The following is a 27,766-nucleotide window of genomic DNA, read 5'->3' as shown; positions in this document are numbered from 1 at the left end:
GAATGAAAAATAATGCAAGGTTACTATACTTGACGGCACTTGTTTCGTGCAATTTACTCAACAAAACAAGATCCTAAGTTTTTCTTAATAATAAAGCAAATACCCAAATTTAGCTCATCAGATCGTAGTAAGACAAAATAAACTTCACTAATCCCGTATCTCTTTCTTGCCCTTTTGCTTCCGTACGGATATCAACTCAACCCCCGGCCACATTCGTGTTCATTGGATTTTTTCCACGCGCACTTGGGTGGCGTGAGGGCACTCATCACGAGGTAGGGAAGGGGCGCCCACTCGTGGGGTCCTGAAACCCTGCCTGGATGGAGTGGGGCCGACACTTGAGAAGACAAGACATCTCACTTCGATGCATACTCCCAGCTCTCGTTCTTTTCCAAAAGTACAACTCCACACATGCATTGCCGCGGTAACCAAAGACATCAGCACTAGTAGTATATATATATATATATATATATATATATACACGTGTGTGTGTTGTGGTGCATGTTAGAAATTGAAAGTGGATTGAAATAAACGTGAGCTGGTGCGACTATGATGGTTGTTGTTCCAGAAATGAGCAAAAGACACCAAAGTCCAAAAAACAATCATTGTCGGATTCCTCTTTTGAGATAGTGAATGCAATGTTTACAATTACGACATCTGCAATTCAAAGCAAATTTTGCTACTGTTCAATGAGCCCAAGGATTTGGCCTGCTTCTTGCTTGGGCCGAGTGGTCTATCTTTGGAGCCTTGAGAACTATTGATTTCCCAGCCACAAGGGATTAAATGTGAACCTCTGCTGGCAGATTACATATAAATCAGAAATTCTATAACAAAGCACAAATTGAAGTCAGCAGCGGCAATCTTTTCTCCTATGAACTGTAGTCAAGCAAGTAACCAAAAAATTGTGGTTATGTAGCCGTAACCAAACCATTGGCTGCAATAACTCATTTATTGCCAGCCACGTGTGCTGATTTTAGCATCTTTTACAGCTTTTTTATACACTCAAAAAGCAGATCAGATCATACTCATGCATGCAATTTTATAGTGATCCAAACGTTATTCTAAATCAATAATGGAAGATTACTCAGTATAAGTATTCAAGACTCCCCTTCTGGCCACCAGCCTGCCAAATTTTTCAAAAGAATCAAAAACCCCTTTTTGAAAATCTTCACTTACCTTAAGTCTTAACTCAAAAACATGCCAAATTTAACGAGGAATCCTTCGGAGAGCTATATAACACGTGCTCCACGCTCTAAGATTGACTTATAACACGTGCTCCAAATTCTACATTATGGCAATAGTCTAACAACTTGCCAAATCTTTCAAACTTAAAAAAAAAGTTTCAAACCCTTTATTCTTCTAATTCCCCTAGCACTTCTTTCTTCAAAATCAACATTTCGTATATATAAATATAGATGGTCTCAGACTTGAGAAACATCAAAGAACCAAAGAAAGTTCACAACTCAGAAATTTAGAGTTCTTTGAGAGCTAGAAAGAGATGGCTGAAGAAACCAATACAATGCCGGTTATCAGTAAGCTGTACTGTTCTTCTCAGGCAGGGTTTGTGGTTAGGAGGAGGCCAAATATAGAGAATGGAGGCGGTTTCGTGGTCACGGATTGTAGCCAGAAGTTGGTTTTCAGGGTTGATGGCCGTGGGGTTCTTGGTACTAAAGGGGAGCTGGTTTTGAGGGATGGAAATGGGGATGCTTCGCTTCTCATACGTCGAAAGGTAATATATTTCTTTTTTCCGCAAATTAAATGGGAAGCTCATAATTAACCATCATCATACCGTATACATATTCCAATTACGAAGCAAGTATGTATACATAACTGGGAATTGATCAATTGCACCATGATATTACGAATTTATGATGATCCATCGTGTATGCATGCATATTAATGGATCAATTTCTATGAAAAAGCTTGAACTTCCTAGAGTACTCTGGATAAAAACTTGCATATGTGCTAGATGGAAATTAAGACAAAAGGAACATGATATGGTACAGGATAAAGCATGATAACATATGGAATTATAAGTGATCATCATGGGGATAACTGTTTCTTGAAATTATCTCAAACAGAGATGGCAATTGGTTCAAGTAACTTAGTAGTTTGTAAATTAGAGAAGCTGGTGGATGTGATGAATCCAAGTATCCAACTACATCGCCATCGCATTAACTAATTAAGATTACATTTGATCTCTCATGACTAATCCAAAGAGTTCATGTCCCCTCAGTATTATTTTCTGAGAGGGCGAGGGAGGGAGGTCATGCATCTATACATATATACTGCTTATAATTATAGAGTACCTATTGGCGCGTGCATAGGCACCCGTAAAGCATACAAATTCTGTTGCTATTGGCTAATTATGAGCCTATGATTGTTGATTCTTATATTCCTCCAGGGAGGGATGGTTGAGGCCTTAAACATACATAAAAAATGGAAAGGTTACACTTTTGACTACGAAGGATCACAAAAGTTGGTTTTTACCTTGAAGGAGACCTGTTCATGTTTAGCAAAGAACAATGCCATCAGAAACTCGATTGAGCCCAAAGGAAGCAGCAAGGATTGGGACTCTGAGATTAAAGGTTATTTCCCTGACAGAAATTGCAGCATCATTGATTCCATAGACAATATTGTGGCTCAGGTACGTATAAGTTAATATATATAGTGTAGCTTTATTTCTTTTGGTCCCCATTTTATCTTTATAATTAAAAGACAAATGTATATAGAAATTGGCTAGAGAAATGTAAACGTCGTGTCAAGTTTGTTCTAAATCATAATTCATTGTGATGACAGAGTAAAGAAGGAAGTAGACGAGTTGATGGCAAGTAAAGATCTGTATCATGTAGCGGTAAAACCTGGAATCGATCAAGCTTTTGTTTTTGGAGTCATTGCTGTTCTTGATTGCATTTATGGTGAATCTACCGGGTGCTGAATGATATGAGGAAGCCTAAGCAGAATTTTCTTTTTGTAACCAACAAAGAAAAACTCAATGTGCATGGATAAGCTAGCTGTGCTGCTAGTAATTTTGTTTTAATTTTTGTTGTCTTGAGTCAGACTTGCATAAGTAGATAGGGAATCAATTTAGCAGCAAATTTCAATTATTATTTCATGATAAGAAGCTTAATTTAAGCGATTATGATTGCTGACACAGGTACTTGGTTCAATTAACATGTAATAAAATGGCTAAAAAGGAAGTCGATTAACTTAATTTTGCCTTGATAGTTGAGACATTACAGGATTAAGTTGCTTCACATTTTAGTTAATTAGAGAAGAGTGATCAAGAGAGGAAAAAGGCAATCTCGAGGACAATCTAACATCTCGTCAAAACAGAGGTTTCCATGGCTGGGAAACATCAAAAGATTAAGATAGGAGTGGAAAATATAAGCTCCCTTCTCCTGCATAATCAATCAACATCACACCACACGTTGGGTTGAAGCCCAAGAAATAATTCTTGTACTATATGGGCTAGAATAGAAGCCTATTATATTCAACATAGCATCGTTTTTCAGAGTTTGTCAGTTTTTTTTATTTGTTTTTTCGCCCAAATGCAACAGGCCAATAACAATTAACAAACGCTACATAAAAAGATAGACTTTCCCATGAAAAAGAAAAACAAAAAGATTAATGACAAATATAAACCCACGAAAGAATCTTACCTTGAACGGATTGCTTCATAGGTTCCCAAGTTTCCTTGCGTCCTTCAATCAAGGTATCAAAAGCAACTTCATACATATTTTCAAACAAATGGAATGGGCATGAAGGATTTTGTCCCACGTTTTATTTTTTGGTCAGATTTGATAATGTTTTAAGAGAACAAACCAAGGAACACGAAAAAAAGAAAAAAAGGGCTGGGCATGTCTGGAATCTTCTGTGTTCTATCTAGAAAGAGTTCTTGCACACTGCTAGTATCTGTTCAATCAGCGACCACATTTGCACTAGGACTCAGATGAAGTCATAGGATGCGATTACTAAATAAATAGAAAAAAAAAGAAAAGAAAAGGAAAGAGGATAAATTATCATGATGAGTCTAACGCATGGAATTTTCCTTGCAATTTCATTTTCTGTCATCATCTTCCTTTTGTGTTTGCCTTTTATGCCACAATTTCTTTATCTGTTTACCGCTTCCATTTAAGCCATTCTTCGCAGCTGGCCAAGCTGAAATTTGACTCAAAAACCAGCACAAACACTACCAGTTTCATAAAACCTCACATGCTGTAAGATTCCTTTCTACTAAATCTTTTCTCCTAAATATGCAAAATCAAGTCAAACCGAACCGAACCACTGTTCATTACTAAGAAAACTGTCACTATTATAATTGTTATCAGCTTCAGCTACAGTAATCTTAAACATGAAGGAGGTCTTGAGTTACTTTGGGACATTAAAACGTGCTTGGATTATGCTCAGCAATAATGCATTAAAAAAAATTAAATGAACATAGGCTAAATATAAGAAACTTTGAAACCCGAAGCAGTTCATGAGATATATGCTAGATACACTGGAAGGTCCACTGAATTCAGATGCCAAAACAATTGAGCAATAAAGACCCTATATATGTGGTCTAGATAACAATCCGATATTGAAACAGAGTTCCTATGTTTCCTCCTTTCTTTTTCTTTTTTTTTTCATATATTTACCTTTAAACTTGAGAAGAATAACTCAGCTAGAAAGAGCCGAGAAACAACTCTCAGATCGAAGAAGAGGAGGACACTTGACTCCTTCAAATCCTGGCAAGACGCTACTTGAATTAGACCTAAGAGCTCGCGGTGAATCCAGACTTCGACGAAGAATCCTGCCCATGGCAGAGATGGGATGCTCTGTTTCGTCTGAAGGACTCGACGCCCTAAACTTCTTGCAGAAGCTGATGTGTCGGTCCAGTGCTTCCTCGGTGGAGATAAGCTTATCCGATCTCAGAGCCTCATCCTTGACTGCCTCGATGCAGAGCCCGCAAATCCAACGGCCCTGGTAACGTTCTCGGACACGCAAGATATAAGCGGGGGTGCATTCCTCTGTGAAGCCGCAGGACTCGCATTTAACGCAGTGAATTTCAATCGGAGCAGTCATTTGGCTCGGTGGGTTTTGAGTATCTGACCCTGAAATTGCCATTGCATGGAACCAAACATTGAATATTCGGTCTTTTGCTTTGTTTTCTCTGCTTTAAAACTGCTTTATGTTTTCTATTTGTGTTCCGTAACTTTACATTGTGAAGGGAGAGGAGCAGGGGATCGAAAGAGATTTATGTCATGTGGGTGTGATAAAGGAGACAAATAAAAATTGAACAAAAAAGAATAAATTGGTTTCAATGTTTTTGGACATCAAACTGGGGTTAAGCTGTGGGGTTTCTTAAATTTGTCTTTGTCGTGGATGATGGGACTGGGAGGGTTTTTAGAGTTATGGGGGATTATGTTAAACCGAGGGTGATTAATTCTAAGTCTTATCCATTTTGGCATCGTTGCCAAGCCTCCCAATGATTGATACTTTGGGTTTTGTGTGATTGTATAGAAGAATGAGGATCTGCGGCTGCTAAAATTGCTTTCACGAATCAGGAGCAGGCAGCCAGATGTGACTCCATGGATAAAGATCAGAACTTTTACATTGAAAATGTTCATAACCTCAATCATAGAAGTTGCATGAACCGTCAACCTGACTGTATATGAATAAGAATAGTTCAGTGTTGAGAATTGAGATCCTCTTCAATCTAATGCTCCAAATTCTGAGAAACTGAGTTGAACATTAGATTATACAAAATATGGAATAGAAGCATACTTCACAACAACAACAACAATAACAATTACAACAACAACAACAACAACAATAACAATTGGAGAAACAAAATTTTCATATAAGCTGTCATGATTTACTGATTTTGAAGTTAAAAAGGAAAAAAAAATTTTAATGATCAAGATTTAATATAAAGTTTCCTTATCAATGAAACTGCCTGTTAGTACTACTTAATGATGTTCAAAATCTGCATTTTAATCTTAATTTATCAATATTGAATATTTTGATTAAGTTATTTGTTAAAATTCAAAGTTTTCCAATAATAATGATCAGTAACGATATTGACACTTAATTTTGAGAAAATCAATTAATATTTTATTTTATTTTATTTTTCATAAAACTTATAATATCACATATATGCATGCAAACAATTTTAATTTTAGAGGGCTTAATTTAAGTTCATTTATATATTAAGAGTTGCTAAAAATTTGGGAGGGAACCTTAAGATTTGTGAAAACTTAGGGGCCAAGGGCCCCTCATGCTTGAACGACGGTCCCGCCTCCGATAATGACGTACGGTCTTATCTTCTTCCATACAACTGACATCTAGTGCAATTTTGTCTGTTAATGACTTTATGCTTGAGGTTGATTACATTGGAGGGTAGTGAAAGCCCCGTACTCCCTTCCAACTTCTTTTTCCTTAATAATCTAGTTGGAAATTGAAATGATAGCATTTACAGTAATTCACAACCACATTATCTCTATCAGAGGTTTTCTTCAACCACACAACTTACTGAAGCAGCATTTTCCAGCGTAATGGCTCTTAGGAATCTCCTTAAACATTGTTGGGTGTTTTTCCTAGGTTTTTTGATAGCCATCGTACTTCAAATCATCTTCTTCTCGCCAATATCTCCAGACTTGCTTGAACTGCCTCTGGCTTCTCCAGTTTCTGTTTCTCCGCCAAATAACCGGTTGCAGGTAAAGAGTATAATAGTACATGAGGAACTGCCTCCTATGTATCATTTTGTCTTTACAAGGCTTAATGTCGATATTAAATTACGTAGCTTGTTTCTTCTTGTAGAGGGTGACTAAACTTGGAGAAGGATTATTGAAAGGCCCGGAGGACGTAGCTGTGGATGAAAATGGTATGTTGTATGCAGCAACCAGAGACGGCTGGATTAGAAGATTGCATAGAAATGGTTCCTGGGAGAACTGGAAGAAAGTGCACGGCGAAACTTTGCTTGGAATCACAACAGCGAAAGGAGGTGGTCTTATTGTCTGTGATACCGAGAAGGTAAAGGAATCCACAAACTTGTTGTCTTGGTAGCTAAAGCAGGTGAATTTTTTTCCCATGTCTTTGAAACCATGCCTCCACAGAGCCACGCATGAACTCTTCCATGTTCCTCAGGGCTTGCTTAAGTTTACCGAAGATGGTATAGCAGTTCTTGTATCACATTTCGATGGATCCGAAATAAGGTAATAGTTCAAATTAATCAGCTAATTACTAAGCACAGTTCCTTATAGGCCTTCAATTAACTTGAGTAAGAACAAAGATCTGATCCAAAAGAAACCAATAATTAACTAGTTTTTAGATAGTTTAATTGAAATTTCGTGCTTTCAATCTTCTTCATGCGCGAGAAGACAGTATGTGACTTACGTCAGAAAGAGGCATCTCTGCATTTAAGGCATCATCACTTAAAAATGAGCCATGTGCAAGATTTGTTCACTCTTCTGATGGGACAAAAAAGTAATCAGCAAATACTGACGAGGGAGGTGTGGCAGCTTCCTTGTGAAAGGAAGACTCTTTCACGCCTCTTAAGGCATTTAGATAGCAGCTACCGAAAGGGAATCTTTTTCCATTTGGGTTGGGACCCGATGACTACACTTGATGCCTCGTAGTTATGATTCTGAAGATAGAAACGTGACTGTTGCAATCTAAATCTTGTTCTATTTGCGTTTGTTTTTACACATTTTGATCTGACATTATTTTTCTTTTTGGTTTGGGTATATCCAAGACCAAGAGAAAAATGCAACCTGTTTGTTGTCGTGAGACGAAAAACCAAGACCCACCACCTCGCCACTTGACCTTGATTATGGCCCCATAAACACATTATAGGACGAATAGTTGTGTTTTCAGGAAATGTTGAGGCGTTGCTTTAAAACACTATCTGCCACCAAGGTTCGTCCAAAAGGATGGATTGCTGTGATTCTCCCCATTAAAAACACATGCTAGTGAACTTGGAAGTCGATCGCCATGGGACAAGAATGGAATCCTTTTCAACTAACGAAAAAAAGAAGAAGAAGAATGCAAAGCATTTTATACTACTAAGTTTGTATGTTCTTAAATTTATTAGGTTTGCAGATGATGTGATTGAAGCATCAGATGGTAGTCTATATTTCAGTGTAGCAAGCACCAAATTTCAACTCAGTAACTGGTATCTGGACGTGCTCGAGGCAAAACCTCATGGGCAGCTGCTTAAGTTTGACCCATCAACGGAGGAGACGTTCATTTTGCTAGATGGTTTGTGCTTTCCCAACGGTGTTGCACTCTCAAAAGATGAAGATTATCTCGTGGTGTGTGAAACATGGAGGTAAGTCAAGTCATTGCCATTGGCTCAAGGACTTCTGTATGATTCAGATCATATATTTTTCGCACAGTGGAGACGGCTTGATTTGATTGAATGGTTGATTTTCTAACCTCCTTTTTCAACATTCGTCCCCTCTATTTTTCATCTGGTAGGGCAGATTCAGGTGCCTCAAATACTGGTTGAAGGGTGAGACTAAAGGACAAACAGAGATTTTTGTTGACAACCTTCCCGGTGGACCTGATAACATCAACCTAGCCCCGGATGGTTCTTTCTGGATCGCCTTACTCCATGTATTCAAACTCATGCAAATATACGTTAGTACGAGCATATTGATCAAGTAAAACCTCATGTCTTGCACCTAAATGATTTCTTAATTTGCTGCAGTTGACTTCTGAAGGAATGGAGTTTGTGCACACCTCCAAGGCTTTGAAACAGATTCTAGCAAATTTTCCGAAACTGACCGAACTAGTAAATGGAACAAGGAAAAAGGCAACAGTTATCAATGTGGGTGTTGATGGCAACATTATCAAGAGGTTCGATGATCCTAATGGAACAGTTATATCTTTTGTGACAACAGCTTTGGAGTTTGAAGACCATCTTTACTTGGGTAGTCTCAACTCCGATTTTGTCGGGAAGCTGCCACTGAAATGATTTACAGTAATGGGATGCAAAGGAGAATAAAAAATGTCAGCCAGGGACATCCAGGTCTAAGCTTAATTTGTATGAGATTGAAGGCGAATAAAAGCTCTTAAGAATTTTGGATACATACCCTGTAGTAGGATGCAACTACCAAATAACAATGTATATTCTTTTGTTGCACAATTATCAATTACGTTGTTAATTTTATGTTGTTTACTGTAAAATTTGACATAATTAAGTCAATTTTCAAAACTTAAACCATTTAAATGGATGCAAACAGAGGTTTCATAGTTTGATTGTACCAGATAAAATTCAATTACTTAAGTGCACATTAAAAATTCAATGAAACAAGTGTACATATAAAAAAAAATTGATGAATGAATTATGCTTGTACAGAACCAGGCAGTTTGATACAGCTGCAAATATGGACGTTATTCCAGTAAAATTATGGCAGAGCTAGAAACATTTGGAATTCACCTTCCAGCCTCAGCCAATACCAAATCAACCGTACGTCTAAAATTTCACATCAGGAGGCATGCCCTTGTAGAGTTCCAAGATAATTTAAACGGTAATTTGCAGAAATGCATCATTTTAGACAATTATAATCTTGCTTGATCTTGGAGATAATCAATCCCAGAAACAATATGAATTTGATTTAAAGTTTCAAGCAGTAATAGGAGACAACATAATTTGAAGCAACAACCCTTCACTATTCTCTCACAAACATGATGCTCAACTAAAAGCATGTTTGTTGTTTCAGTTGACAACATGAAGGTTTTTGAGCTATTATCAGTCCGCCCACACTCCCTAGTCACGCTCACTAATGGCTGTCAAATGTTCATCGATTTCCTCTGTTGACAACACTCTGAAAACTGGATTATCGGCTTTCACCACTCCCACCTGCCAAAAATAAAAAGATTTAAGTCGACTACAGTTCAAATAGAGGGTAAACAACAATAATTTCAGCTTCTATAATGATTGGGAATATATCTATGTAATTATATTAGAGAAACAAGCAATTGGATTAGAGTGAGAATACACCATAAGCAGCCTATGAAACTAACAAAGTATATATTAGATTATACACCGCTTGCCTTAAGGTAAAAGTTACTAAATATGAGAGGTGCACCAAAGGGATCAGCTGACTCATTATACCTCTATCTCAGTAGCCTTGAAATCCTCCTGAAGAACAGATTGCAAAGCAGAAATAGCAGTCTACAGAATGGTAGCAATAGGAAACATTAGACAACTATGATTATTTTAGCTCATGTCAAACAAGTGGTCTTTAGCAACTTCCTTTACCATACATAATGAATACAAATAATATACCTGCACTGTTTCCTCATAAGTAAAAGCAGGGTCATTCTTCATCTTCTTTTCCAAGAAATTAATTGCCTCTTGTTCTTTTGATCCAGCACTGGTTGCCTGCAGCATAGCAATTAAAATTCATTTCAGAGGCAAAATGCTTATCCTAAAATTGGTCAGAAAGAATTTTGGATCCATGTAATTGCAACAACCAATTAAGATTGGAGAACAAACATGCTACTTTCATGCTAAAGATGTGGAAAAAGAAAATAAAATAGTTAATGTAATTAAATTTAGATGTCATTCATTTACTTGTCCAAAATAAATGTCACTAAATTGTGGTAGCAGAGTCATAATATGGTGGGTACTGTGGAGCAACAGTTACTAGATATTATGGATCATTTGCATTCTCACAACTCTTTGTTTAAGCAACCGTCAGAAATTTATGGTAATTATTGTGGTTCTTCATTACATAAGCACATAATAAACAAAAAAGGAAAAAATCATCAGCAATTATATTACTACACACAATGTAAATAATATGGTCAAACAGAACTATTAGAGAAAATAATAATAATAATAATAATAATAATAATAATATATGGCTTCCGGAACCAGGTATTTAGAACCAAAATCAAGAATCCAAACTCAATGAGCAATAAAATTAACTTGCAAACTACCTTGTGGCCATAAAAATGGCCCGCTGGATCACACTTATAGAGTTGGGGTCCCTTCTCTTCATCGATACCCAAAACCATAGCAACTTCATAGAAAATGATAAGAAAGATGTTAAGGGGAGAATATGGTAATGTTAGAGAAAGTTACTTGGGACATACATTAGCATATATTTGCTTGCATGTGTTAACAAACTCAAAAATTGTAAATCAACTATGACAAATACAAATAATTAAAAAAAAAAATTATAGATGCAAGATTTTCAAGAAATCATAGACTTACCAACTCCAAGAGGTCTCATATAAGCATGCTGAGTATAAACCTGTGATTTGTCAGCAATCCTACATCAATACACAATGTTATTCTAAATTAGTTATATGATCATCAAAATGCACAAGAATCCCAAATATCAAAGAAAATCGATGAAGAATTCATAATCATAATAATAATAACATGACATTTGGTCAGTCAGATGTATTATTTTTTTGAACCAAGATTATATCCATGAACTAGCAAATAAAGAATACATCACCTCCAATCTTGATGTTAAGAGGAGCAGTAAAAATCAGGATAATAAATTTTTTCCAATTCCTACCAGCAAAAATAAAAGTCACTAAATTTGTTCAAATGTTATCTAGATGAGCTCTACAGATACAACAGCCACCAATTGGAACACAACTAAACATCCTTAAGTTCCACTGAATAAGATATAAGAAACCATACCATTTGGACAATACATCCACAGGCATCTCATATCCATATCTGAACCGAAACTCAGCTGCTTCATTCCTTGCTTGTTGAACCAAAGTCCTTGCATCAGCTGAAGAGTGAAATGTCAATTATCAAAGCATCCCTTACAAAGGAGTGCCATAACAGTAAACAAAATCCAACCTCAGGCTTTAATCTAATGAAGTCAACAAAACCAAATTCGATCCCTATGTCAAAGATAGGCAAGCTACTTAAAGAGGCCAGCCATAATGTTCCTGTTCACCCTTTCAGTTCTCTTTTGGGAATTTCTTGTGCATTTCTTGTTGGATTAGGGTTGCCCTCTTCTCGGTATTTGTAGTAAGCACCAATGTTTATGTTTTAGCAAGGAAGACTTATGGTTAGTATGCTGAATACCAGGATCAGTAAGAGCTAAATTACTAAGAAAACCATTCTGTTCTAACTGATATTTTTAACGCTTGAATACCTTCGGATAAAAATTAGGAATTTTTAAACCCTAATTTAGCGTTTTGACTGATTATAAGTGTTAAATAAGGTACATTATTATAACCCAGAATCCTTAATATCCCCCAAACCCAAGTTCACTAGTCAACACAACAAATCTTCCCAATTCGAACAAATAATACTATCAAAGACAAATATATATAAAAAATGGTATTCAACAAAAGAAAACCTGTCATGCCAGTAGCCAACAATCCAAGGAACTTAGTGATAGGGAAAAGATGAGTGACACTAGTCTGATCCAAAAGCTTGTCCTGCATCGCATTATTCAAAAATTAAATACCCAAATCGAGCAAAACCCTTAAATCACTTAATCCAGAAAAAAAAAAAAAGAGGAAACCCAGATAAACAAAGGAAAATATAGGATAATACGGACGGGAACTTTCTTCTGAGTAACAACACAGACGGAGTCTTTTCCTCGAACACCAATCGATGTGATCCCAGCTGCTTTCACTGCCTTAAACGCATACTCTGCTCAATTTATTCGAAAATCAAATTAAGGGAACAAATTATAATAAAAAAGTTCTTTGTAGGAACCAAAAAAAAAAAAATAGTGATGGGAGAATGAATATACATACCGACTTGGAAGAGACGACCTTCGGGAGAGAAGATGGTGATATGACGATCGTAGCCTCCTCCACTTCCTCTGCTCATTTTCTCTCTTGTTTTTGGAATTTCCTTTTTTTGTTCTTTGCGTTTGAATGCAGAGATTTGATGTAGAAGAAGAGAAAGCGTTTTCTGCAAGACACCCGCTGCTCAGCGCTTTTTATGACTCTTTGAGTTAACTCGAGGAAGAACAAAACTGGCTACTTGTCCAAAATACCCTTCTTTCATTTTTTTTTCCTTGTTTTTTATCCCTTTCCAAACGCCGTCGTTTTTAAATTATGCAAAACGGTGCACCGCCTCGAAATATAGGGTTTTGTGGTTTTTCATTTAACTTTCGTAAGAGTACTTATAAGTTAGCGGCGGATCCAACTTTTTTTATTTAAGGTGTTTATGAAAAATCTAAATTTTGAAACAAAATTTTTTTAGACATTTCAAAAATTAAAAATAAAAAAATTTGACAAAAAATTCACTGAATATCTAAAAATTTTTTCATTGATATCTTTTTTATTTATAAAATTAATAAATTTGTCAACAAATTTATATATATATATATTTTTTAAGTCAGCATGATAAAAAAATTTCTAAATAAACCATTGTAATTTAATATTTGTTTTAAATCAAACCTTGAACTTCGAGATTTTACGAAATGGGTGCATTTGGTAGGAACTAGGAAGGAATTTATAATTTAATGATTAGTACTGCATTTATGTTATTTCCTACTTACGTTATGGTAACTGGATTATTGAACGAAACGAATTTTCTTTCAACTTTTCTTCATTCTACCTATAGTCAGATTGATTGCTGAAAAGGTAATGTGATCCATGCAAGAGAAAGATCATTTATTCCTCCATATGTTAATGGAACATTTCAATAGATATTTTACTACCAAATGGTTGCGTTTTTCAAGATGAGGCAAACATTTGCAAGCGGATTTGAAGTATCTATCATACTTCCCCAACACTATCTTCCTGTTCAAAAGTCTATTGGTTTAATAAATTCAAGCACAAGATTTTGCATGCGATTGGCATAAATTATTTTGGATTGGATAGAATATTATAATTTTTATCATTAAAATATATCTTAATAAATACATTACAATTTCAATTGTTGAATATCCCTATTTCTCTTTTATTCCCTTTGTGAAACACTAATATTTTCTATTCACTTTTGCTCTTTTTATTGCCACTCAGCACACTAAATATTTGTTTGATACTTGATATTAATAATCACGAAATAGAGATAAAATTTAAAATACGATATGATAATATAAAAAAAATGAAATCACATAATTTAAAATTTTAATAATAATAAGACATGAGTTTAAAAAAAATAAAAAATATATAATTTATGTTTTCATGTTTATACAATTACGACATATAATTTTGCATAAAATATAATATAAATATATAAATTTTAATATTTTATATAATATAAATTATTAAATTATTAAATGTATAAAAGTTATATTATTTTTTTCTCAACTTTCGGCTCCTTTCAATGTAAAAAAGATTCTTTTGCTAGACCGAATGCAAGTCACATGGAGCTGGATCCATCATGTACACCAACAAAGAGTGAGTGCAAATTTAGCCCAAATTACATGTGAGGTAGGAGAAGAGAAGTGTCGGTGGAGATCGCTCTCTATTTCTTTTTGTAATTCATATTTATTTTGATCTTTAATGAAATAATCTTCTATAAAAAAGGAATTATTATAAAATAAGATTTGATTACATGGAGTTAACATTGTTTTAATCTTTAACTAACCCTACAATTAGCAACATCATTAATAAGGATTTAGTATTGATTTTCATTGTCAACTTCATCATAAATTTTCATATTTTCATTACTTTTCCGTGACCTTACATTTTTCCGTACGGTCTATATCTTTACATTTGGTCAGTTCCGTCAAGCCGACACGTCCTTACTTCCTTGAACCACAAACGACTTTTTTTTTTTTCTGTTAATTTTTCATCTATTTTTTAACTCCCACCATCGCTTCTTTTTATTCTTCTTGTTCTTCATTCTCCACATTAAAAATAATAAAAACGAGAATTAAAACAATTATTCGCGGAGAGTTTTTTATTTCGTAATTACACTCCGCACAGATATTGATGCGCCTCAGGTACTTCTTTCCTCAGTTGTTATCTTGATCAAAGCTTTTCAATTCAATTTTCCATTAATCTTTTCAATAGATCAGAGCCGTTGGATTTTGCGTTTGGATCGGAATCGAGCGGACATAATCGTAGATTCCTCTTTTGCTCATGTTTAATTTCGTTTTCTCGTTTTATTAGTTAGCTGATTCTGTCTTCAATGACATTGCTGTTTTATGTTTTTCTTTCTTTCTTTCTTTTTTTCATCACCATTGATTTGATCTAATTTGCATTAACATTGTCAGTTTCGATTTGAGTTCACGAGGCAAATTGCTTTTAAAATTTGTAATTATGATTAGACAAAAGGAAATTTGGTGGATAATTCTGTTTGTTGAGAGGAAACGATTCACATGTAATAGCCAAGGATTGGAGGTTTTATAAGCAAGGTTCACTCATCCCCTAGCAAGGTGTCTATCAAGGCTTCTCAAAGACAAAACCTAAGGTCGTGAGGGCAGGCTTCTGGACCCATGGCATACCTCAGTCGCAATCCAACTATCTTTACATCAATAGTGTTTCCATTGAATTAATACAGTTATAATAATTTAATTGTTGATTATAGCTTAAACAAAAAAATCCTGGAGATTGTTCGGACCGTGCTGCCCGTGTTTAGTGATGTTGGTTTTGAGTTAGAGTAGGATCTGTTTGGCTTCTAAGCATGCTGTGGAATCAAGATTGTTTGGCTTAGTTATATGGATTATTGTGGAATTTCTATGCAAATAGAGTCAAAATCTCTGTTTTTTTTGTAAGTTTGATCATATAATTTTTATATGTTTGTGATTTAATGCTTTAGATAAGGGAGTGTCGCTATCTCCTAACAACGGATTTAGAATGTTTCTGGTGCTTTAAAGTCAAACATTTATGTTGGTAACTTAATGCAGCTTATCCTTTGGTGAATTTTATGGCTCACTTCATGGATCTAGCACTTCTTATAGATGGCTGCATAAGTTTGCAGCAATAGAATGTCTGATATATTAGTTTTTTAGGTAATCATCATAAAATACGTGAAGAGTTTCTGAAATAGCCCTTTTAAGGATTAGATAATTGTTTTGGAAGCAGGAAGTGCATTTTATTCATTCAACCTCAATTCTTTGTACCTATATCTTACACTTACTTAAAGAAAGAGCTGCAAATTGACCTGCAATTTTGTTTCTTTTTCTTTTTCTTTTTCCTTGAGGTTTCAGCCTTTATCTTCCTTCTCTCCTTGTGGAACATGCTTTCTACCTTTAGTGACATTTTGACAAGTCTTACGTTTCATGTCTTTGTAGGATGAAAGGAGGCCCCTACAAATTAAGATGGAAGGCTAAAGAACTGTCTCTCTTTCTCATTGTTCTTGTGTGTGCAACTATTCTTATTTGGACATGGAACAAAAGTCCAGTACTTACTTCCTTACTACCATCCAAAAATCAATTGTTGCAGCTCTCTCCAGGTTCTTTGAAGCTATCTTATTTCTTCACTGTGCTATTTATTGGTTTTTCACTCTGTTTCTTATGGTAACCAAAGCATCTTTCCTGCTCATATTTCAGCCCTCTCTTTCTTCACAGGCTTGCTAACTAAGCCAATATGAAGTTATTTGTCTCTTTTTTCCTTTCTCATGCTATGTTTATCTTCTGCATTCTGTTAATATTCCTGGTTAATGCCATATATGTATATTTTTAGCAATAAAGGAGTCAGTTATCTTTTAAAAAGTGCATTGTCAATTCTAGTAAATTTCTGCATTGTGATTACAACATTGTTTGGCGTACTGCACTGGAAGACTATTTTTATCAGCTTGTGTTAATTCAGAATTGCCAACGAATGGTGATATTTGCTTTCCTTGGCTTTTTAAAACCTTCTGGAAAATAGAGATATTTGACAATCATTGGAATTTAGAAACTTGGAAAGCATACATATTCTGTATAAGAGTACTGCTACTTACATGCTCACGATAGCTTTCCTTCCTCTCATAATATCTGGCTCAGATATTAAAACGGTACCATTAGAACCCAAAAGACATGTGAGAGAAGATATTTCTACATTGACACGAAGGGAAGTCATAACTAACGAAGAGGAACGTCATCTTGATAAGACACCTTCTACTGATATCATAAATAATGAAGAGGAACATCATCCGGATAAGACTCCTACTGCTATCTTAAACAATAAAGAGGAACAGCATCTGGATAAGGTGACTTCTGCTGATACTGCCGAAAGTTCTTTAGACTTTGAAACAGTTCCTCTTCAGAAGAAAGGTGAGCTACTTTTCTCTATCTCAAGAATAAAGATCAAATTTGTGAATATTGCAGTGGCTAATGTTTTTGAATAACTTGTTATGCTAAATCCTATTTTTGGTGAGCATTACCAATACTTTCATTGACTCATGGTATAAGTTTTTGGCCACAAGCTGATTTCTAAGGCTTCCAATGACCAATGTCAATGCTATATGTGTATATATATATATATATATATATATATATATATTTGTTAATCTCTCTGATTTTAATGAGTATTTGCATGGTTAGATGAAGCTTTTGCTTTGGCATGGGAGATCAGTTGTTTTCCTGCTTCTTATTTGTCTGATTGTGAAGTCATCAACGATTATTACAGCAAGATTTTTTATTCTATTTTCTTGGGTTCTAATGTTGTCACTGTGCTGGATGGTTTTGTGCTCTCCAGCACACTTTTCCTTTACTTGTTTTACCATGAATATTATTGGGATCTTGCTGCAGCCAGTTTCTTCATTTTCTACTTCAAACTCACAGCATTTGGGGATTCCCATTTTAATTTGTTATGGTGGGGCAGAAGAAGCAGCAAAACACAAGCACAGTCCAAAAGGAGAGAAAACTGGTGTTGTTAAAAGTGGATCAATTTCAACACAGACAGAAGAAACAAAGAATGTAATTTTAGGAGAAAAGACTTCAGAACAAGAAGAAAAGAGAGTGGCGAATCAAGGTAGAATATTGCCTATACATGATATGAATTATTCATGTTTTGCACATCTGTATTTATGGAAATTGCAGAGAGGAAATTCTGCTGATAGTGTTTTGTTATATGCATTATGCTCGGGGAGAAAATGCATTCATCAACATGATTGATAAGATCATTTCTGACCAATCTGTTGTTGATTGAGGTTGTTAAAGCAAATGATGAAAATCTCAGCAAAGAGTTGTTCATTTTGTTATTGGTACCTCTTTCAAACCTCAGACATGGGTTTTGCATGCTATTACATGGGTGTAATATCATCCATTTCTTGCAACAATTTCTATTGTGCACTTCATCATTTAGTCATTTTCCTAGTGATGTAATAGGTGATGTGCAAGCAACCGGTGGTTATGATGTTAATGCTCTCTCTCTCTCTCTCTCTCTCTTTTTGAACCTTTAGATTTTGAATATGTTAGTCCCATATTGTGATAAAATTACTGATTACCCGCTTTCATGTTATCTGATCTTTGCTCCAGCCTGTAATTATGCAAAAGGAAAATGGGTTATAGATGACAAACGACCTTTGTATTCTGGGTTTGGTTGTAAACAGTGGCTAGCACCAATGTGGGCTTGCCGTTTGATGCAGCGTCAAGATTTTGCCTTTGAGAAGCTAAGATGGCAACCAAATGGCTGTGAAATGGAAGAATTTGAAGGGTCAAAGTTCTTAAAAAGGTATTGGTGTCTTTGCCCTTTAGTAATTTTCATTTATTTTGTTTGAACATGGTTATAACTCTTCACTTGTTTCTTCCAACTTAACCTTGATCATAAGAACTTACAATTGGACTGTTCTTAAGTTCTAAAGCTTGGGTTTCATAGATTTGGCGTTTGGCTTTCTCCTCTTTAGATGCACTCTCTTCTCTTTCCAAAAGTTGTTTCCTTTGTTCAGAGTTTATATGAGTGGTTGGCTGGTTGCTCTTTTTACTTGTTTAAATATAATCAATATTTATGGGACTATTTACATATACTTATGAAGCATTACAGGATGCAAGACAAAACTCTAGCTTTTGTTGGAGATTCATTGGGTAGGCAGCAGTTCCAGTCTCTAATGTGCATGATCACAGCTGGTAAGGATAGCTCAAATGTCCTTGATGTGGGCAAGGAGTATGGACTTGTCATACCACCTGGTGGTAAACGTCCTAATGGTTGGGCTTATCGATTTCCCAGCACCAATACTACTGTCCTTTACTACTGGTCTTCAAGCCTCTGTGATCTGGAGCCTCTTAATGTCAAGGACCCACACACAGAATATGCAATGCATCTAGATCGACCTCCAGCATTTTTGCGCCAGTTTCTTCACAAAATTGATGTCTTGGTTCTGAACACAGGGCACCATTGGAATCGAGGGAAACTGAGGGCTAACAGGTGGGTCATGTATGTTGGGGGTGTGCCTAACACCAACAGGAAGATAGCAGATATGGGAAGTGCCAAGAACTTCACAATCCATAGCACTGTTAAATGGCTAGACTCTCAGCTTCCAAAGCATCCTCATCTGAAAACGTTTTATAGGAGCATCTCCCCTAGGCACTTTGTAAATGGGGACTGGAACACTGGAGGGAGCTGTGACAATACTACTCCTATGTCTATAGGTAAAGAAGTATTACAAGAAGAGTCCAGTGATCATAGTGCTGCCAGCGCCACGAGGGGGACAGGGGTTAAACTTCTGGACATAACAGCTTTGTCTCAGGTGAGAGACGAGGGTCACATATCCCGGTTCAGGATTACAGCATCACCAGGAGTCCAGGACTGCTTGCATTGGTGTTTGCCCGGTGTTCCTGACACATGGAATGAAATCCTCTTTGCACAAATTTAGTCCCACACTGTTGTTTCTGAATGAAGAATTCTTGCAGCATGCTCTGAGACACGAAAGTGTTACCTCTTCCTATCATTGATTGGGCATACTTTTGACGGCATCCTTTAACCCCATCTCCCATGGGATGACTTCCATGTCGTAACCATGTCAGTCATAGGCTTATTCTTGTGTTATGGAACCACAATTTTTCGTGGCTAGCGTATCTGTAGATTTAGTCTCTCTATCTTTTTGTAGCGTAGTTAAGCCATAATTTTTTCTTTCTTTTTTTGAGCTTACACTATCTGAATATTGATGGAGGAAGGTTCGGAGTAAAAGTTGGCCTGAAACTGGGTACCACTGCAGCCTCCGATGAAGAAAAATGCTTACAACGGATGGAAAACAGCAGGAAAAGGGAAAAAAAAAAGTAATACGGGATAATGTAGTGTTGGGATTTGGAGAAGGAAAGAAGAAGAAGAAAAATATATGAAATTACAAATTTGATATCAAACCTTGGTTTTTTAGTCGTTCTGCAATTACAACCAAATCCTCATCGATGGCATATATTAATTTCGTACATTTCTCAAGTGTGTGTTATTAATTTGATCGTACGACCACTAAATTTGTCAAGTTAATTTTTTTTTCTTGATGTACATTTTCTTTGTCCCTTCAAATATATTCTCAACAACAGAGAAGTACCGAAGGCAACTTTGATAGATGATCTGGGCCTATAAAAGGTGAAAGTCGATTTTCTTTCTGTCAGAACCGAGAAGATATCAGAAATAAATAAGGACAAACCGACAAATTGTACCGGCTAAAATCTTAAAACTTGAAAATGAAGAATGAAAAAATCTTTCTTTTTTTTTTTTCAAATCACCGCCATGACCTTTAATACTTCCAGCCACATACGAAAGTTTATTAGCTAATACTCGAATATCATCAATCAATTCCTATCAATATTGGAATAATTTGACGAATAAAGTCCCCCGTCCCACCTGAAAGCAAAAGTTGGGGGGCAAAAATCCAAATAATTGGCCATGGATTTCGGTTCCACTTCCATTACAAAAAGTTGTGGATGAGGTTGGCGTCAACTTCATCAGGTGGTAACTGGTAGCTATACTGATTGCAAGGATTGGGACGTGGAGACATCCCATTCCCAGTGTTTTTTCATTTTGACTGATAGATTGGCCATTTTAATTACATCCACTCAAGTCAATGAAATCTGCCGACTTTCCAATAATAAAACTGGGTGCATTTCACGTGTCAGGAGAAGCAGGCGCTGCCTACCTCCCCATCCCACTGGCCCACCACATTCACATATCCAGCAGTAAGCAGATCAAGAAAGCCGTTGGTAATATAACTATAATAATAACTAACCGTTGGAGTTGGAGATTTACTATCCTGTGCTTCGCGGGACCATCGTAAATTCGTGATCTCCAATTCCCCTTTCCGCTAGCTGCCGCAAATTCGTTAAATTGAAGAAACGAATCCACCGTAACCACAATCCAGGCAATCATTCCACGTCGGCACTATTACTTGTCATCCAACCACGTCCCGCCACGTCGCATCGGTTCAAACTCCAATCCCCTCCATCTCCAACGCAACGAAACCTACATTTTATTAAGTAAAAAAGAGTCTCTTTCTCCCAAAAAAAAAAAAATTTATTATTATTATTAGTAATTAAAAAACCCAGAAAAAATAAACCAAAACGAATCCGGTGCTCACGCCAATTGCAAGAATCCGTTCACTGAAGCAACCCCATATCCCTCCGATATTGATTTCTCCTTTTTCTTATTCTCTAATTAATCTCTTTCGTTTTCTCACGTAAAGAAGGAAAAAAAGAAGATAAAGAAATATTTTTGTTTTATTTTGTCTTTTTTTTTTTTTTGTAAAGTTTGTGTTGTCAATGGCGGAGGATTTTGCTAAGGCGGTGGAGGACGGGCTGAAGCTATCGAAACGGATATACTTAGGGAAAGACAGAGGGCTGGTGGCGCCGCCGAGGCCGCCGCCCATGGAGAGGTCATCGGATTGGTATTTGCCATCGGCGCCGATGGTGTATGCGGTTATATCCGACCCGAGGATTGTCGACAACCCGGATATTCCGAGTTACCAGCCTCACGTGCATGGAAGGTGCGATCCACCTGCTTTGATTCCTCTCCAGATGAGCGCGGTCAATCTCGACGTGGATTGTTACGGCGATACTGCTTTTGTTGAAGTTTCTGGGAAATGGAGGATCCATTGCGTTATGGGTAGCCGTTCCTGCGATTGTCGCATAGCTGTTCCTATGGGCGACCAGGTTTGTTCCCATAAAATTAACTGATAAACGGAAAATGGAAAGATTTTGATCCTTCTTTGTTAAGTTTTTACTTTTTTTTAGTCTTTATCTTAGCTTAAAGTTCTCCCTTTTTCAGCTCAAGAAGTTCTATTTGCTATTTGATTCTGAAAATTTTGTTCTTTTGGACATTTGATAAATGATAAATCATAGGTTTGACTTTGACCTGCACGAATAGTAAGAATATTAAGGGAAAATTTAGTTCTGATTAAACTGCATAAATGAACCTGTAAACTTTAGCTAAGAATTATGAGGGGAACAAGAATAACTCAAAAAAATTGAAGAAAAAAAAGATTTTGTTATCTTTTTTTTTTATTTTATTTATATCAAGTCAAAAAGGATGTGGTCTTTCTACAACAGAAAAGTATCAATTATCAAGTGTTTGGTTAACTTGATTTTGTGTTTGAATTCTTGGAATTGTGCTTATTAATGGTCTCAAGCAATAATATATTATTTCGCTAACAGGGTTCAATTCTAGGTGTTGAGGTTGATCTTCCTACAAAATCTTATTCCACTAAATTGATTGGAGTAGAAGAAAGTAAGGGTATTCAAAAGATAGCAAGACCAGAAGATGGAGGGTTTTTGATGCCTCATATATTTACCTTAACAATACCACAGGTATAACAATATTTTAAAAAGTTTAATGATTTAACTTGATGTACTTTAAGTCTACTGTTTCTAATGAATGTTTATTGTTTTATATTTTCAGATTGATGGGGGTACTAATATTTCAATTAAGCTTCGTTGGTCTCAGAAATTGTCATATAATAATGGCCAGTTTTCCTTGACCATGCCCTTTAGTTTTCCTGAATATGTTACTCCTGCTATAAAGAAAATTTCAAAAAAACAAAGGATACAATTGAATGTGAACTCTGGTATTGCAACCGAAATCTTGTGCAAGTCAACTAGTCATCCTTTGAAGGTGCATATTTTGATTAAGAATCATTATTTTGTTACTTGTTTTCCTACTAGATATTCTTTTCACCCCACCCCCCCAAATTTTGCAGGAAATAAGACGCCATGCTGGGAAGTTTGGCTTCTTATACGAAGCAGAAATTCTCACTTGGTCCAGTACTGACTTCAGTTTCTCATACAGTGTAAGAATCATAATTAGCTTGCTGTTATGTTATTTATTCTTTAGAACTACAAAATGGCCATTCCATGAAACATGACTATGCCTAAAGTTTTAATTAAACTAGAGATTCATTGGTATTTTTATGAGAAATACTTCAATTTGTTATGATCAGGATACTTATAATTGCATCTTGTCTACATTTTCTATAGGTGTCTGCCGGTAACATATTTGGAGGCATCCTTTTGCAGTCTTCATCTTTATATGATTATGATCAAAGGGATATGTTCTGTATTTATCTTTTCCCTGGAAGTCAGCAGAGTAGGAAGGTTGGTCTAGCATTTGTTTAACCTGCTGTGTTTTACTAATTTGGTTCTTCTTTTTGGCATCTATCCTCATCTTATTGAATTTGATAGGTGTTCAGAAAGGAGGTCATATTTGTTGTTGATATAAGTGGCAGCATGCATGGGAGGCCGCTTGAGAGTACCAAGAATGCAATATCTACAGCCCTTTCCAAGCTCAGTCCAGAAGAGTCTTTTAACATTATAGCTTTTAGTAGTGAGACTTTTCTATTTTCAACATCCATGGAGTTGGCTTCCACGGAAGCAATCGAACGGGCCACTGAATGGATTAGCACAAAATATAGTGTGGGGGGTGGTACAAATATGTTTATTCCACTAGAAAAGGTGTGAACTCATTTCCTTTCCTGTGGTTAAACTTCTCATGTTTCTGTGTTGGTTTAAGAGATTAGAATTTGCTTTCATTTTTGGTTTGGTTCTTGACAAGATGGTTTAAGATAGCTTTCTTTTGTCATGATCTATTGTGCATTATTTACTTTTGCTTTTTCTATTTTTCAGGCAGCTGAGATGCTATCAAACACTCGTGGTTCAATTCCTATGATTTTTCTTGTTACTGATGGGGCTGTTGAAGATGAAAGAAACATTTGTGACTGGATGAAAAAGCGTCTGAAAAATGGAGGATCATTATGTCCACGCATACATACTTTTGGCATAGGTAATAATTTCAGGTGTTTAAGCCTCCTATATTTTCAGTTACTAGCATGGTATTAAGTGCCTTAGATCCACTGAATTTATTTCTCATCATTGGTAAGGGATGCCAGCTTGTCTGCTTAGGAACTTAGGATTGTGTAAATCCTAATTGCTGAAATCAAATAATATAAGTTCGTTGGACCATAACTTCTAGTTAACTTGTTGAGTGGAAATGTTGCAGGTTCATTCTGTAATCATTATTTCCTGCGCATGCTTGCTATGATTAGCCGGGGGGAATACAGTGCTGCTTGTGATATAGGTTTGTATATACTTTGACTTTATATTTGAACCTCTAGCCAAAGAATTGTGTGATACAAGGAAATTTTTATGCGTTGATTGCTAGAATTTTTTTGAATTTTCTTGCTTTTCTTTGGGGGAAAATTTTTGGTGGGTCCGTTTCCTGATCTTTAATCCATCTTATTAAGCATTGTTGTCTTCAATAGCAGCATTTCATCCTTTTGGTTTAAAAATAGTTTATTTTCACTGTAACTAATGATGGAAAGTATTCAAAGTGTATAAAAGGTGTAAAAAAGCTGGTTCCAACACCTAAGCTAGAATTTGGAATTCATATTAAGATCTAAGGTTAATATTGGACCCTGAATGGTTGTGTTTTGGGCTGAGTTAAGTCATAGTTTCATGTAAATATGCTGTGAGTGGCTTACTGATGTTACTTAAGAGCATAATTTGGTAGTCAGTTTATCTTTCTTGCTCTCTTAAGTTGAGTTAATATAGACTCAGGTAGTTCTCTAACTTTCGGAGTGAGAGTTTTCAGAAGCTTTAAGCTCTTTGTAATGTTATAAGTGTTTTCTTATCTGCCCTCTTCGGGTTCTTCTTGCTTAGAGAGCCTCCTTACAAGTCCTTTACCCTATTTCTATCTTCCAAAATTCTACCTTGAGTATAATGCTGAACCCTAAGCTCCTCATCAAGTAATATATGTAGAAAAGTAAGGAACTATTCTTATATTGTAAGGATATGTGAAAGTTTATGTCTTATATCATTAATCTTACTTTTTTCTTCCTATTTCTGGTCAGATTCAATTGAGGTGCAGATGCAAAAATTATTTAGCAAAGGTTTATCTACTGTCCTTGCAAATATAGCTGTTGATGCATTTGATGAACATGATCAAATAGAGGTTTGTCTGAACACCTATATCTGTTTCATTCATCTATGACATCTTTTTTTTTCTCATATGACATATCTACCTTTCTATGTTTCATTTTGCAATTTGTTTAGTTATTTTACTTGTCTATCTATTCTTGTGATGTATTAAGGATCACAATATACGATGTATTTTATAGATAGATTGAGATATCATTCTATACAGTAGTTATGTATAGGATCAGTTGAAATCACCCGAATATCACAACAAACACCTTACAATGATGTATATCATGAGTGTTATTATGTTGCCCTGTCAATCCCTATCATGCTTATCTTGTCTGTTGTTTGCATTCATTCATGTTTTCTCCACCCGGAGAGTGATCATCCTGCGTCGGTCTTTGCAAGTTATGTTCAATTTTTACTCATCTTGGCACTGACTGAACCTGACTTCAGTTTCTTCTACAATGTCCCTGATAGGTATACTCTTCATGTATTCCTGATCTTTCATTTGAAAGCCCATTGACAATATGTGGGAGGTACCAAGGCAGTTTTCCTGGCACTCTTAGAGCTAAAGGTATCTTAGGAGATTTGAGTAGCTTTATTATGGACTTGAAGGTAGAAAGGGCTAAGGACATACCTCTCGACAGAGTAAGGCACTACTACTCAGCTTTTTCATTTGAATTCAGTTATGCTATACTGTAAGCCCAGGAACACTCCTTAGTCTTTTCATTTTTTCCTTTTCGGCCACAGGGGCAGGGGGTTGGTGTATCGGTTGGTTCCTCGCTAATTTTGGGATTATTCTAAGCAAGAAGAAATTTTACCTCTTGTCAAAATCAGACCAACTCAATTGCATTCAATATTTTAACTTCCAACTGGCCAAAAATATATAAAGTATATATATTTAAATTTCCATGTCTTTGTAAATTCTAGCTTTCTTTGTGGGTTAAGATTTTCGTATATGGGTACACTGTGCAATGTGCGGTAAAGGCCTTCTAATGTTATATCTTGTTCCACCCAGTTGTTTGTATCTCTAGGGTTTGAATTTTTTTATGCTTGACATCCTCATTGCATTTTTTAAGCTAATTGCCACTTTTCATAGCTAGTGTATATCTCATTCTAGGGTTCTTCTCTTTAGCTTTTATCCTGCTTCTTGGCCTCTTAAATTTAAATGTTTTTACCTGTATACCGCCAATGATTTGCTCCTGGAGTATTTTATAATTTCCTTTTTCTCTAACAGGTGTTAGCAAGACAGCAGATTGATCTACTCACAGCACAGGCATGGTTTTCAGAAAATAAACAGATTGAGGAGAAGGTTTGTTTCACAGTATTCTGACATTTTTTTTCCCTCAAAATTGGTAGGATGAAAAGGTTCGATCACAACAACTGCTTTGATTTGAATGGCTAGCAATAATTAAGGTAGCCAGTCACTTTTAGCCGAATGGGCTTTGCCCACACATTAATTTGGCTGTAGATTTTCCTGGTCCATTACTCCTTAGGGCCATATCCTTTCTGGTGATGTGAGATTTTTTACAAATTGCTCTGTGGCCACTTTAGCCAGACATTGTTGAATCTCTTTCACTTGTCCTGATCTTTGACCTGTTTCCTGTTGGTAAAAACTGTTGCTGATGCTATTGGTTTGTAATTGGCAGGTTGCAAAATTGAGCACACGGACTTGCAATATCTCTGAATATACCCGTATGGTCCTACTTGAGAAAAATAAAATAGAAACAGCCACAGGCTCTTCTGGAGCTCAGAAGGTATGCTTTTGTAAAGAGGATACCACAATATTTTCCTCTTAGTAACTAGGTCCAACTAAGTCATGCTGGGGTTTCTTCCTTTTCTAATTTATTTTTATATCATATATGCTAGCTGAGAGTGCACTTGGATCTTTTGACTTTAAACATTGCTGAGGCTGCCTCCTCATTTCTTGTTAATGTTTTGGCATAATCTATTCTCTCATGAAAGTTGGCTTCTCTGATTACAGGCACCAAAGAAAGGTGATCCACAAAAAATTATGGATACTGGAGCGCCCAAAATGATATTGCTTCAAAGCCTTTCAATTGGCTTTGGTGACCTGATTGCAACTGCTGAAAATATCCGTCCAGGGTCTGAAGAACAAAAATTGCCCGAAGTTGCCGAAATTTTTCTAAAAGCAACGTCAAATTGCTGTGGTCAGATATGTAATCAATGCTGTTGCATGTGCTGCATCCAGTGTTGTTCAAAGATGAATGATCAATGTGCCACTACATTAACACAGCTTTGCACTGCTCTGGCATGCATTAGCTGCTTTGAATGTTGCTCACAACTGTGCTGTCCTGGACAAGATGGGCAATAAACGCATTCCAGAGTTTGAATTCAGTTGTTGTATATTGGTGTTTATAGTGTATAAAATGATAATTGGTATAGTATTTACATTCATTCTCACTTGGATTGGCTTGTTGCTCAGGTAGTTTTGAACCTCCCAGCATACAGAGTTACAGAGTCTTTGCAATTTTTACCCTATCAACTGCTTTATAGCATTCCTTGTTTGAAATCTCGTACATTTTAAAGATACGGAAATT

At 36.0% G+C, this 27,766-nt stretch overlaps 6 protein-coding genes and 1 long non-coding RNA gene across 13 annotated transcripts; 4 read left to right on the top strand and 3 right to left on the bottom strand.

Moving 5' to 3' along the window:
- The first annotated feature begins 497 nt into the window (after window positions 1–497).
- On the top strand, window positions 498–4,336 carry LOC111286144 (protein LURP-one-related 6-like). Of its 2 annotated transcripts, none has more exons than XM_089763105.1 (3): window positions 498–1,726; window positions 2,402–2,644; window positions 2,797–4,336. In XM_089763105.1, the coding sequence occupies exons 1-3, from the start codon at window positions 1,496–1,498 to the stop codon at window positions 2,830–2,832; spliced, it is 510 nt and encodes a 169-aa protein (XP_089619231.1). In that variant the 5' UTR covers window positions 498–1,495; the 3' UTR covers window positions 2,833–4,336. The 2 variants fall into 2 exon arrangements, with proteins under 2 accessions (XP_089619231.1, XP_089619232.1); XM_089763106.1 differs by having other exon boundaries at window positions 2,402–2,654; window positions 2,799–4,336.
- A 121-nt stretch (window positions 4,337–4,457) lies between these two features.
- LOC111285553 (uncharacterized) lies at window positions 4,458–5,256 on the bottom strand. The gene has a single exon (XM_022875057.2). It carries the CDS (start codon window positions 5,104–5,106, stop codon window positions 4,660–4,662), a length of 447 nt encoding a protein of 148 aa, XP_022730792.2. The 5' UTR covers window positions 5,107–5,256; the 3' UTR covers window positions 4,458–4,659.
- A 1,196-nt stretch (window positions 5,257–6,452) lies between these two features.
- On the top strand, window positions 6,453–9,154 carry LOC111285182 (protein STRICTOSIDINE SYNTHASE-LIKE 4-like). 3 transcript variants are annotated; one of them, XM_022874477.2, is made up of 6 exons: window positions 6,453–6,698; window positions 6,802–7,014; window positions 7,129–7,196; window positions 8,075–8,311; window positions 8,466–8,598; window positions 8,693–9,154. In XM_022874477.2, exons 1-6 carry the CDS (start codon window positions 6,537–6,539, stop codon window positions 8,957–8,959), a joined length of 1,080 nt encoding a protein of 359 aa, XP_022730212.2. In that variant the 5' UTR covers window positions 6,453–6,536; the 3' UTR covers window positions 8,960–9,154. The 3 variants fall into 3 exon arrangements, with proteins under 3 accessions (XP_022730212.2, XP_022730211.2, XP_089619230.1); XM_022874476.2 differs by having other exon boundaries at window positions 8,466–8,622; XM_089763104.1 differs by having other exon boundaries at window positions 7,098–7,196; window positions 8,466–8,622.
- Window positions 9,155–9,536: 382 nt separating this feature from the next.
- LOC111285183 (proteasome subunit alpha type-6) lies at window positions 9,537–12,947 on the bottom strand. Of its 2 annotated transcripts, none has more exons than XM_022874479.2 (9): window positions 12,733–12,942; window positions 12,531–12,625; window positions 12,327–12,408; window positions 11,651–11,747; window positions 11,210–11,268; window positions 10,933–11,015; window positions 10,277–10,372; window positions 10,103–10,162; window positions 9,537–9,847 (listed from the first exon to the last, which is right to left on the bottom strand). In XM_022874479.2, exons 1-9 carry the CDS (start codon window positions 12,806–12,808, stop codon window positions 9,755–9,757), a joined length of 741 nt encoding a protein of 246 aa, XP_022730214.1. In that variant the 5' UTR covers window positions 12,809–12,942; the 3' UTR covers window positions 9,537–9,754. The 2 variants fall into 2 exon arrangements, 1 of the variants encoding a protein (XP_022730214.1); XR_016343214.1 differs by having other exon boundaries at window positions 9,710–9,847; window positions 10,042–10,162; window positions 12,733–12,947.
- A 1,540-nt stretch (window positions 12,948–14,487) lies between these two features.
- LOC111286790 (protein trichome birefringence-like 16) lies at window positions 14,488–20,162 on the top strand. Of its 2 annotated transcripts, none has more exons than XM_022876995.2 (6): window positions 14,488–14,879; window positions 16,173–16,333; window positions 16,866–17,135; window positions 17,686–17,835; window positions 18,342–18,537; window positions 18,847–20,162. In XM_022876995.2, the coding sequence occupies exons 1-6, from the start codon at window positions 14,869–14,871 to the stop codon at window positions 19,673–19,675; spliced, it is 1,617 nt and encodes a 538-aa protein (XP_022732730.2). In that variant the 5' UTR covers window positions 14,488–14,868; the 3' UTR covers window positions 19,676–20,162. The 2 variants fall into 2 exon arrangements, with proteins under 2 accessions (XP_022732730.2, XP_022732728.2); XM_022876993.2 differs by having other exon boundaries at window positions 14,675–14,879; window positions 17,560–17,835.
- LOC149518597 (uncharacterized) lies at window positions 19,901–21,511 on the bottom strand. The gene is made up of 2 exons (XR_016343212.1): window positions 21,377–21,511; window positions 19,901–21,261 (listed from the first exon to the last, which is right to left on the bottom strand). It is a non-coding gene; the product is annotated as an uncharacterized LOC149518597 (long non-coding RNA).
- LOC111286788 (uncharacterized) lies at window positions 21,262–27,738 on the top strand. 2 transcript variants are annotated; one of them, XM_022876990.2, is made up of 13 exons: window positions 21,262–21,947; window positions 22,449–22,601; window positions 22,693–22,905; window positions 22,991–23,080; window positions 23,268–23,384; window positions 23,472–23,741; window positions 23,913–24,069; window positions 24,286–24,363; window positions 25,136–25,236; window positions 25,683–25,853; window positions 26,443–26,517; window positions 26,855–26,962; window positions 27,190–27,738. In XM_022876990.2, exons 1-13 carry the CDS (start codon window positions 21,558–21,560, stop codon window positions 27,538–27,540), a joined length of 2,274 nt encoding a protein of 757 aa, XP_022732725.2. In that variant the 5' UTR covers window positions 21,262–21,557; the 3' UTR covers window positions 27,541–27,738. The 2 variants fall into 2 exon arrangements, with proteins under 2 accessions (XP_022732725.2, XP_022732726.2); XM_022876991.2 differs by lacking the exon at window positions 25,683–25,853 and having other exon boundaries at window positions 21,279–21,947.
- The last annotated feature ends 28 nt before the right edge of the window (window positions 27,739–27,766 follow it).

Source organism: Durio zibethinus, chromosome 6 (assembly GCF_047325235.1).
Source record: "Durio zibethinus cultivar Kanyao isolate XHJ-2024 chromosome 6, ASM4732523v1, whole genome shotgun sequence".
Classification (NCBI taxonomy): domain Eukaryota; kingdom Viridiplantae; phylum Streptophyta; class Magnoliopsida; order Malvales; family Malvaceae; genus Durio; species Durio zibethinus.
Note: the sequence above shows the minus strand (reverse complement) of the source record. Positions and strands in the feature narration are given on the sequence as shown.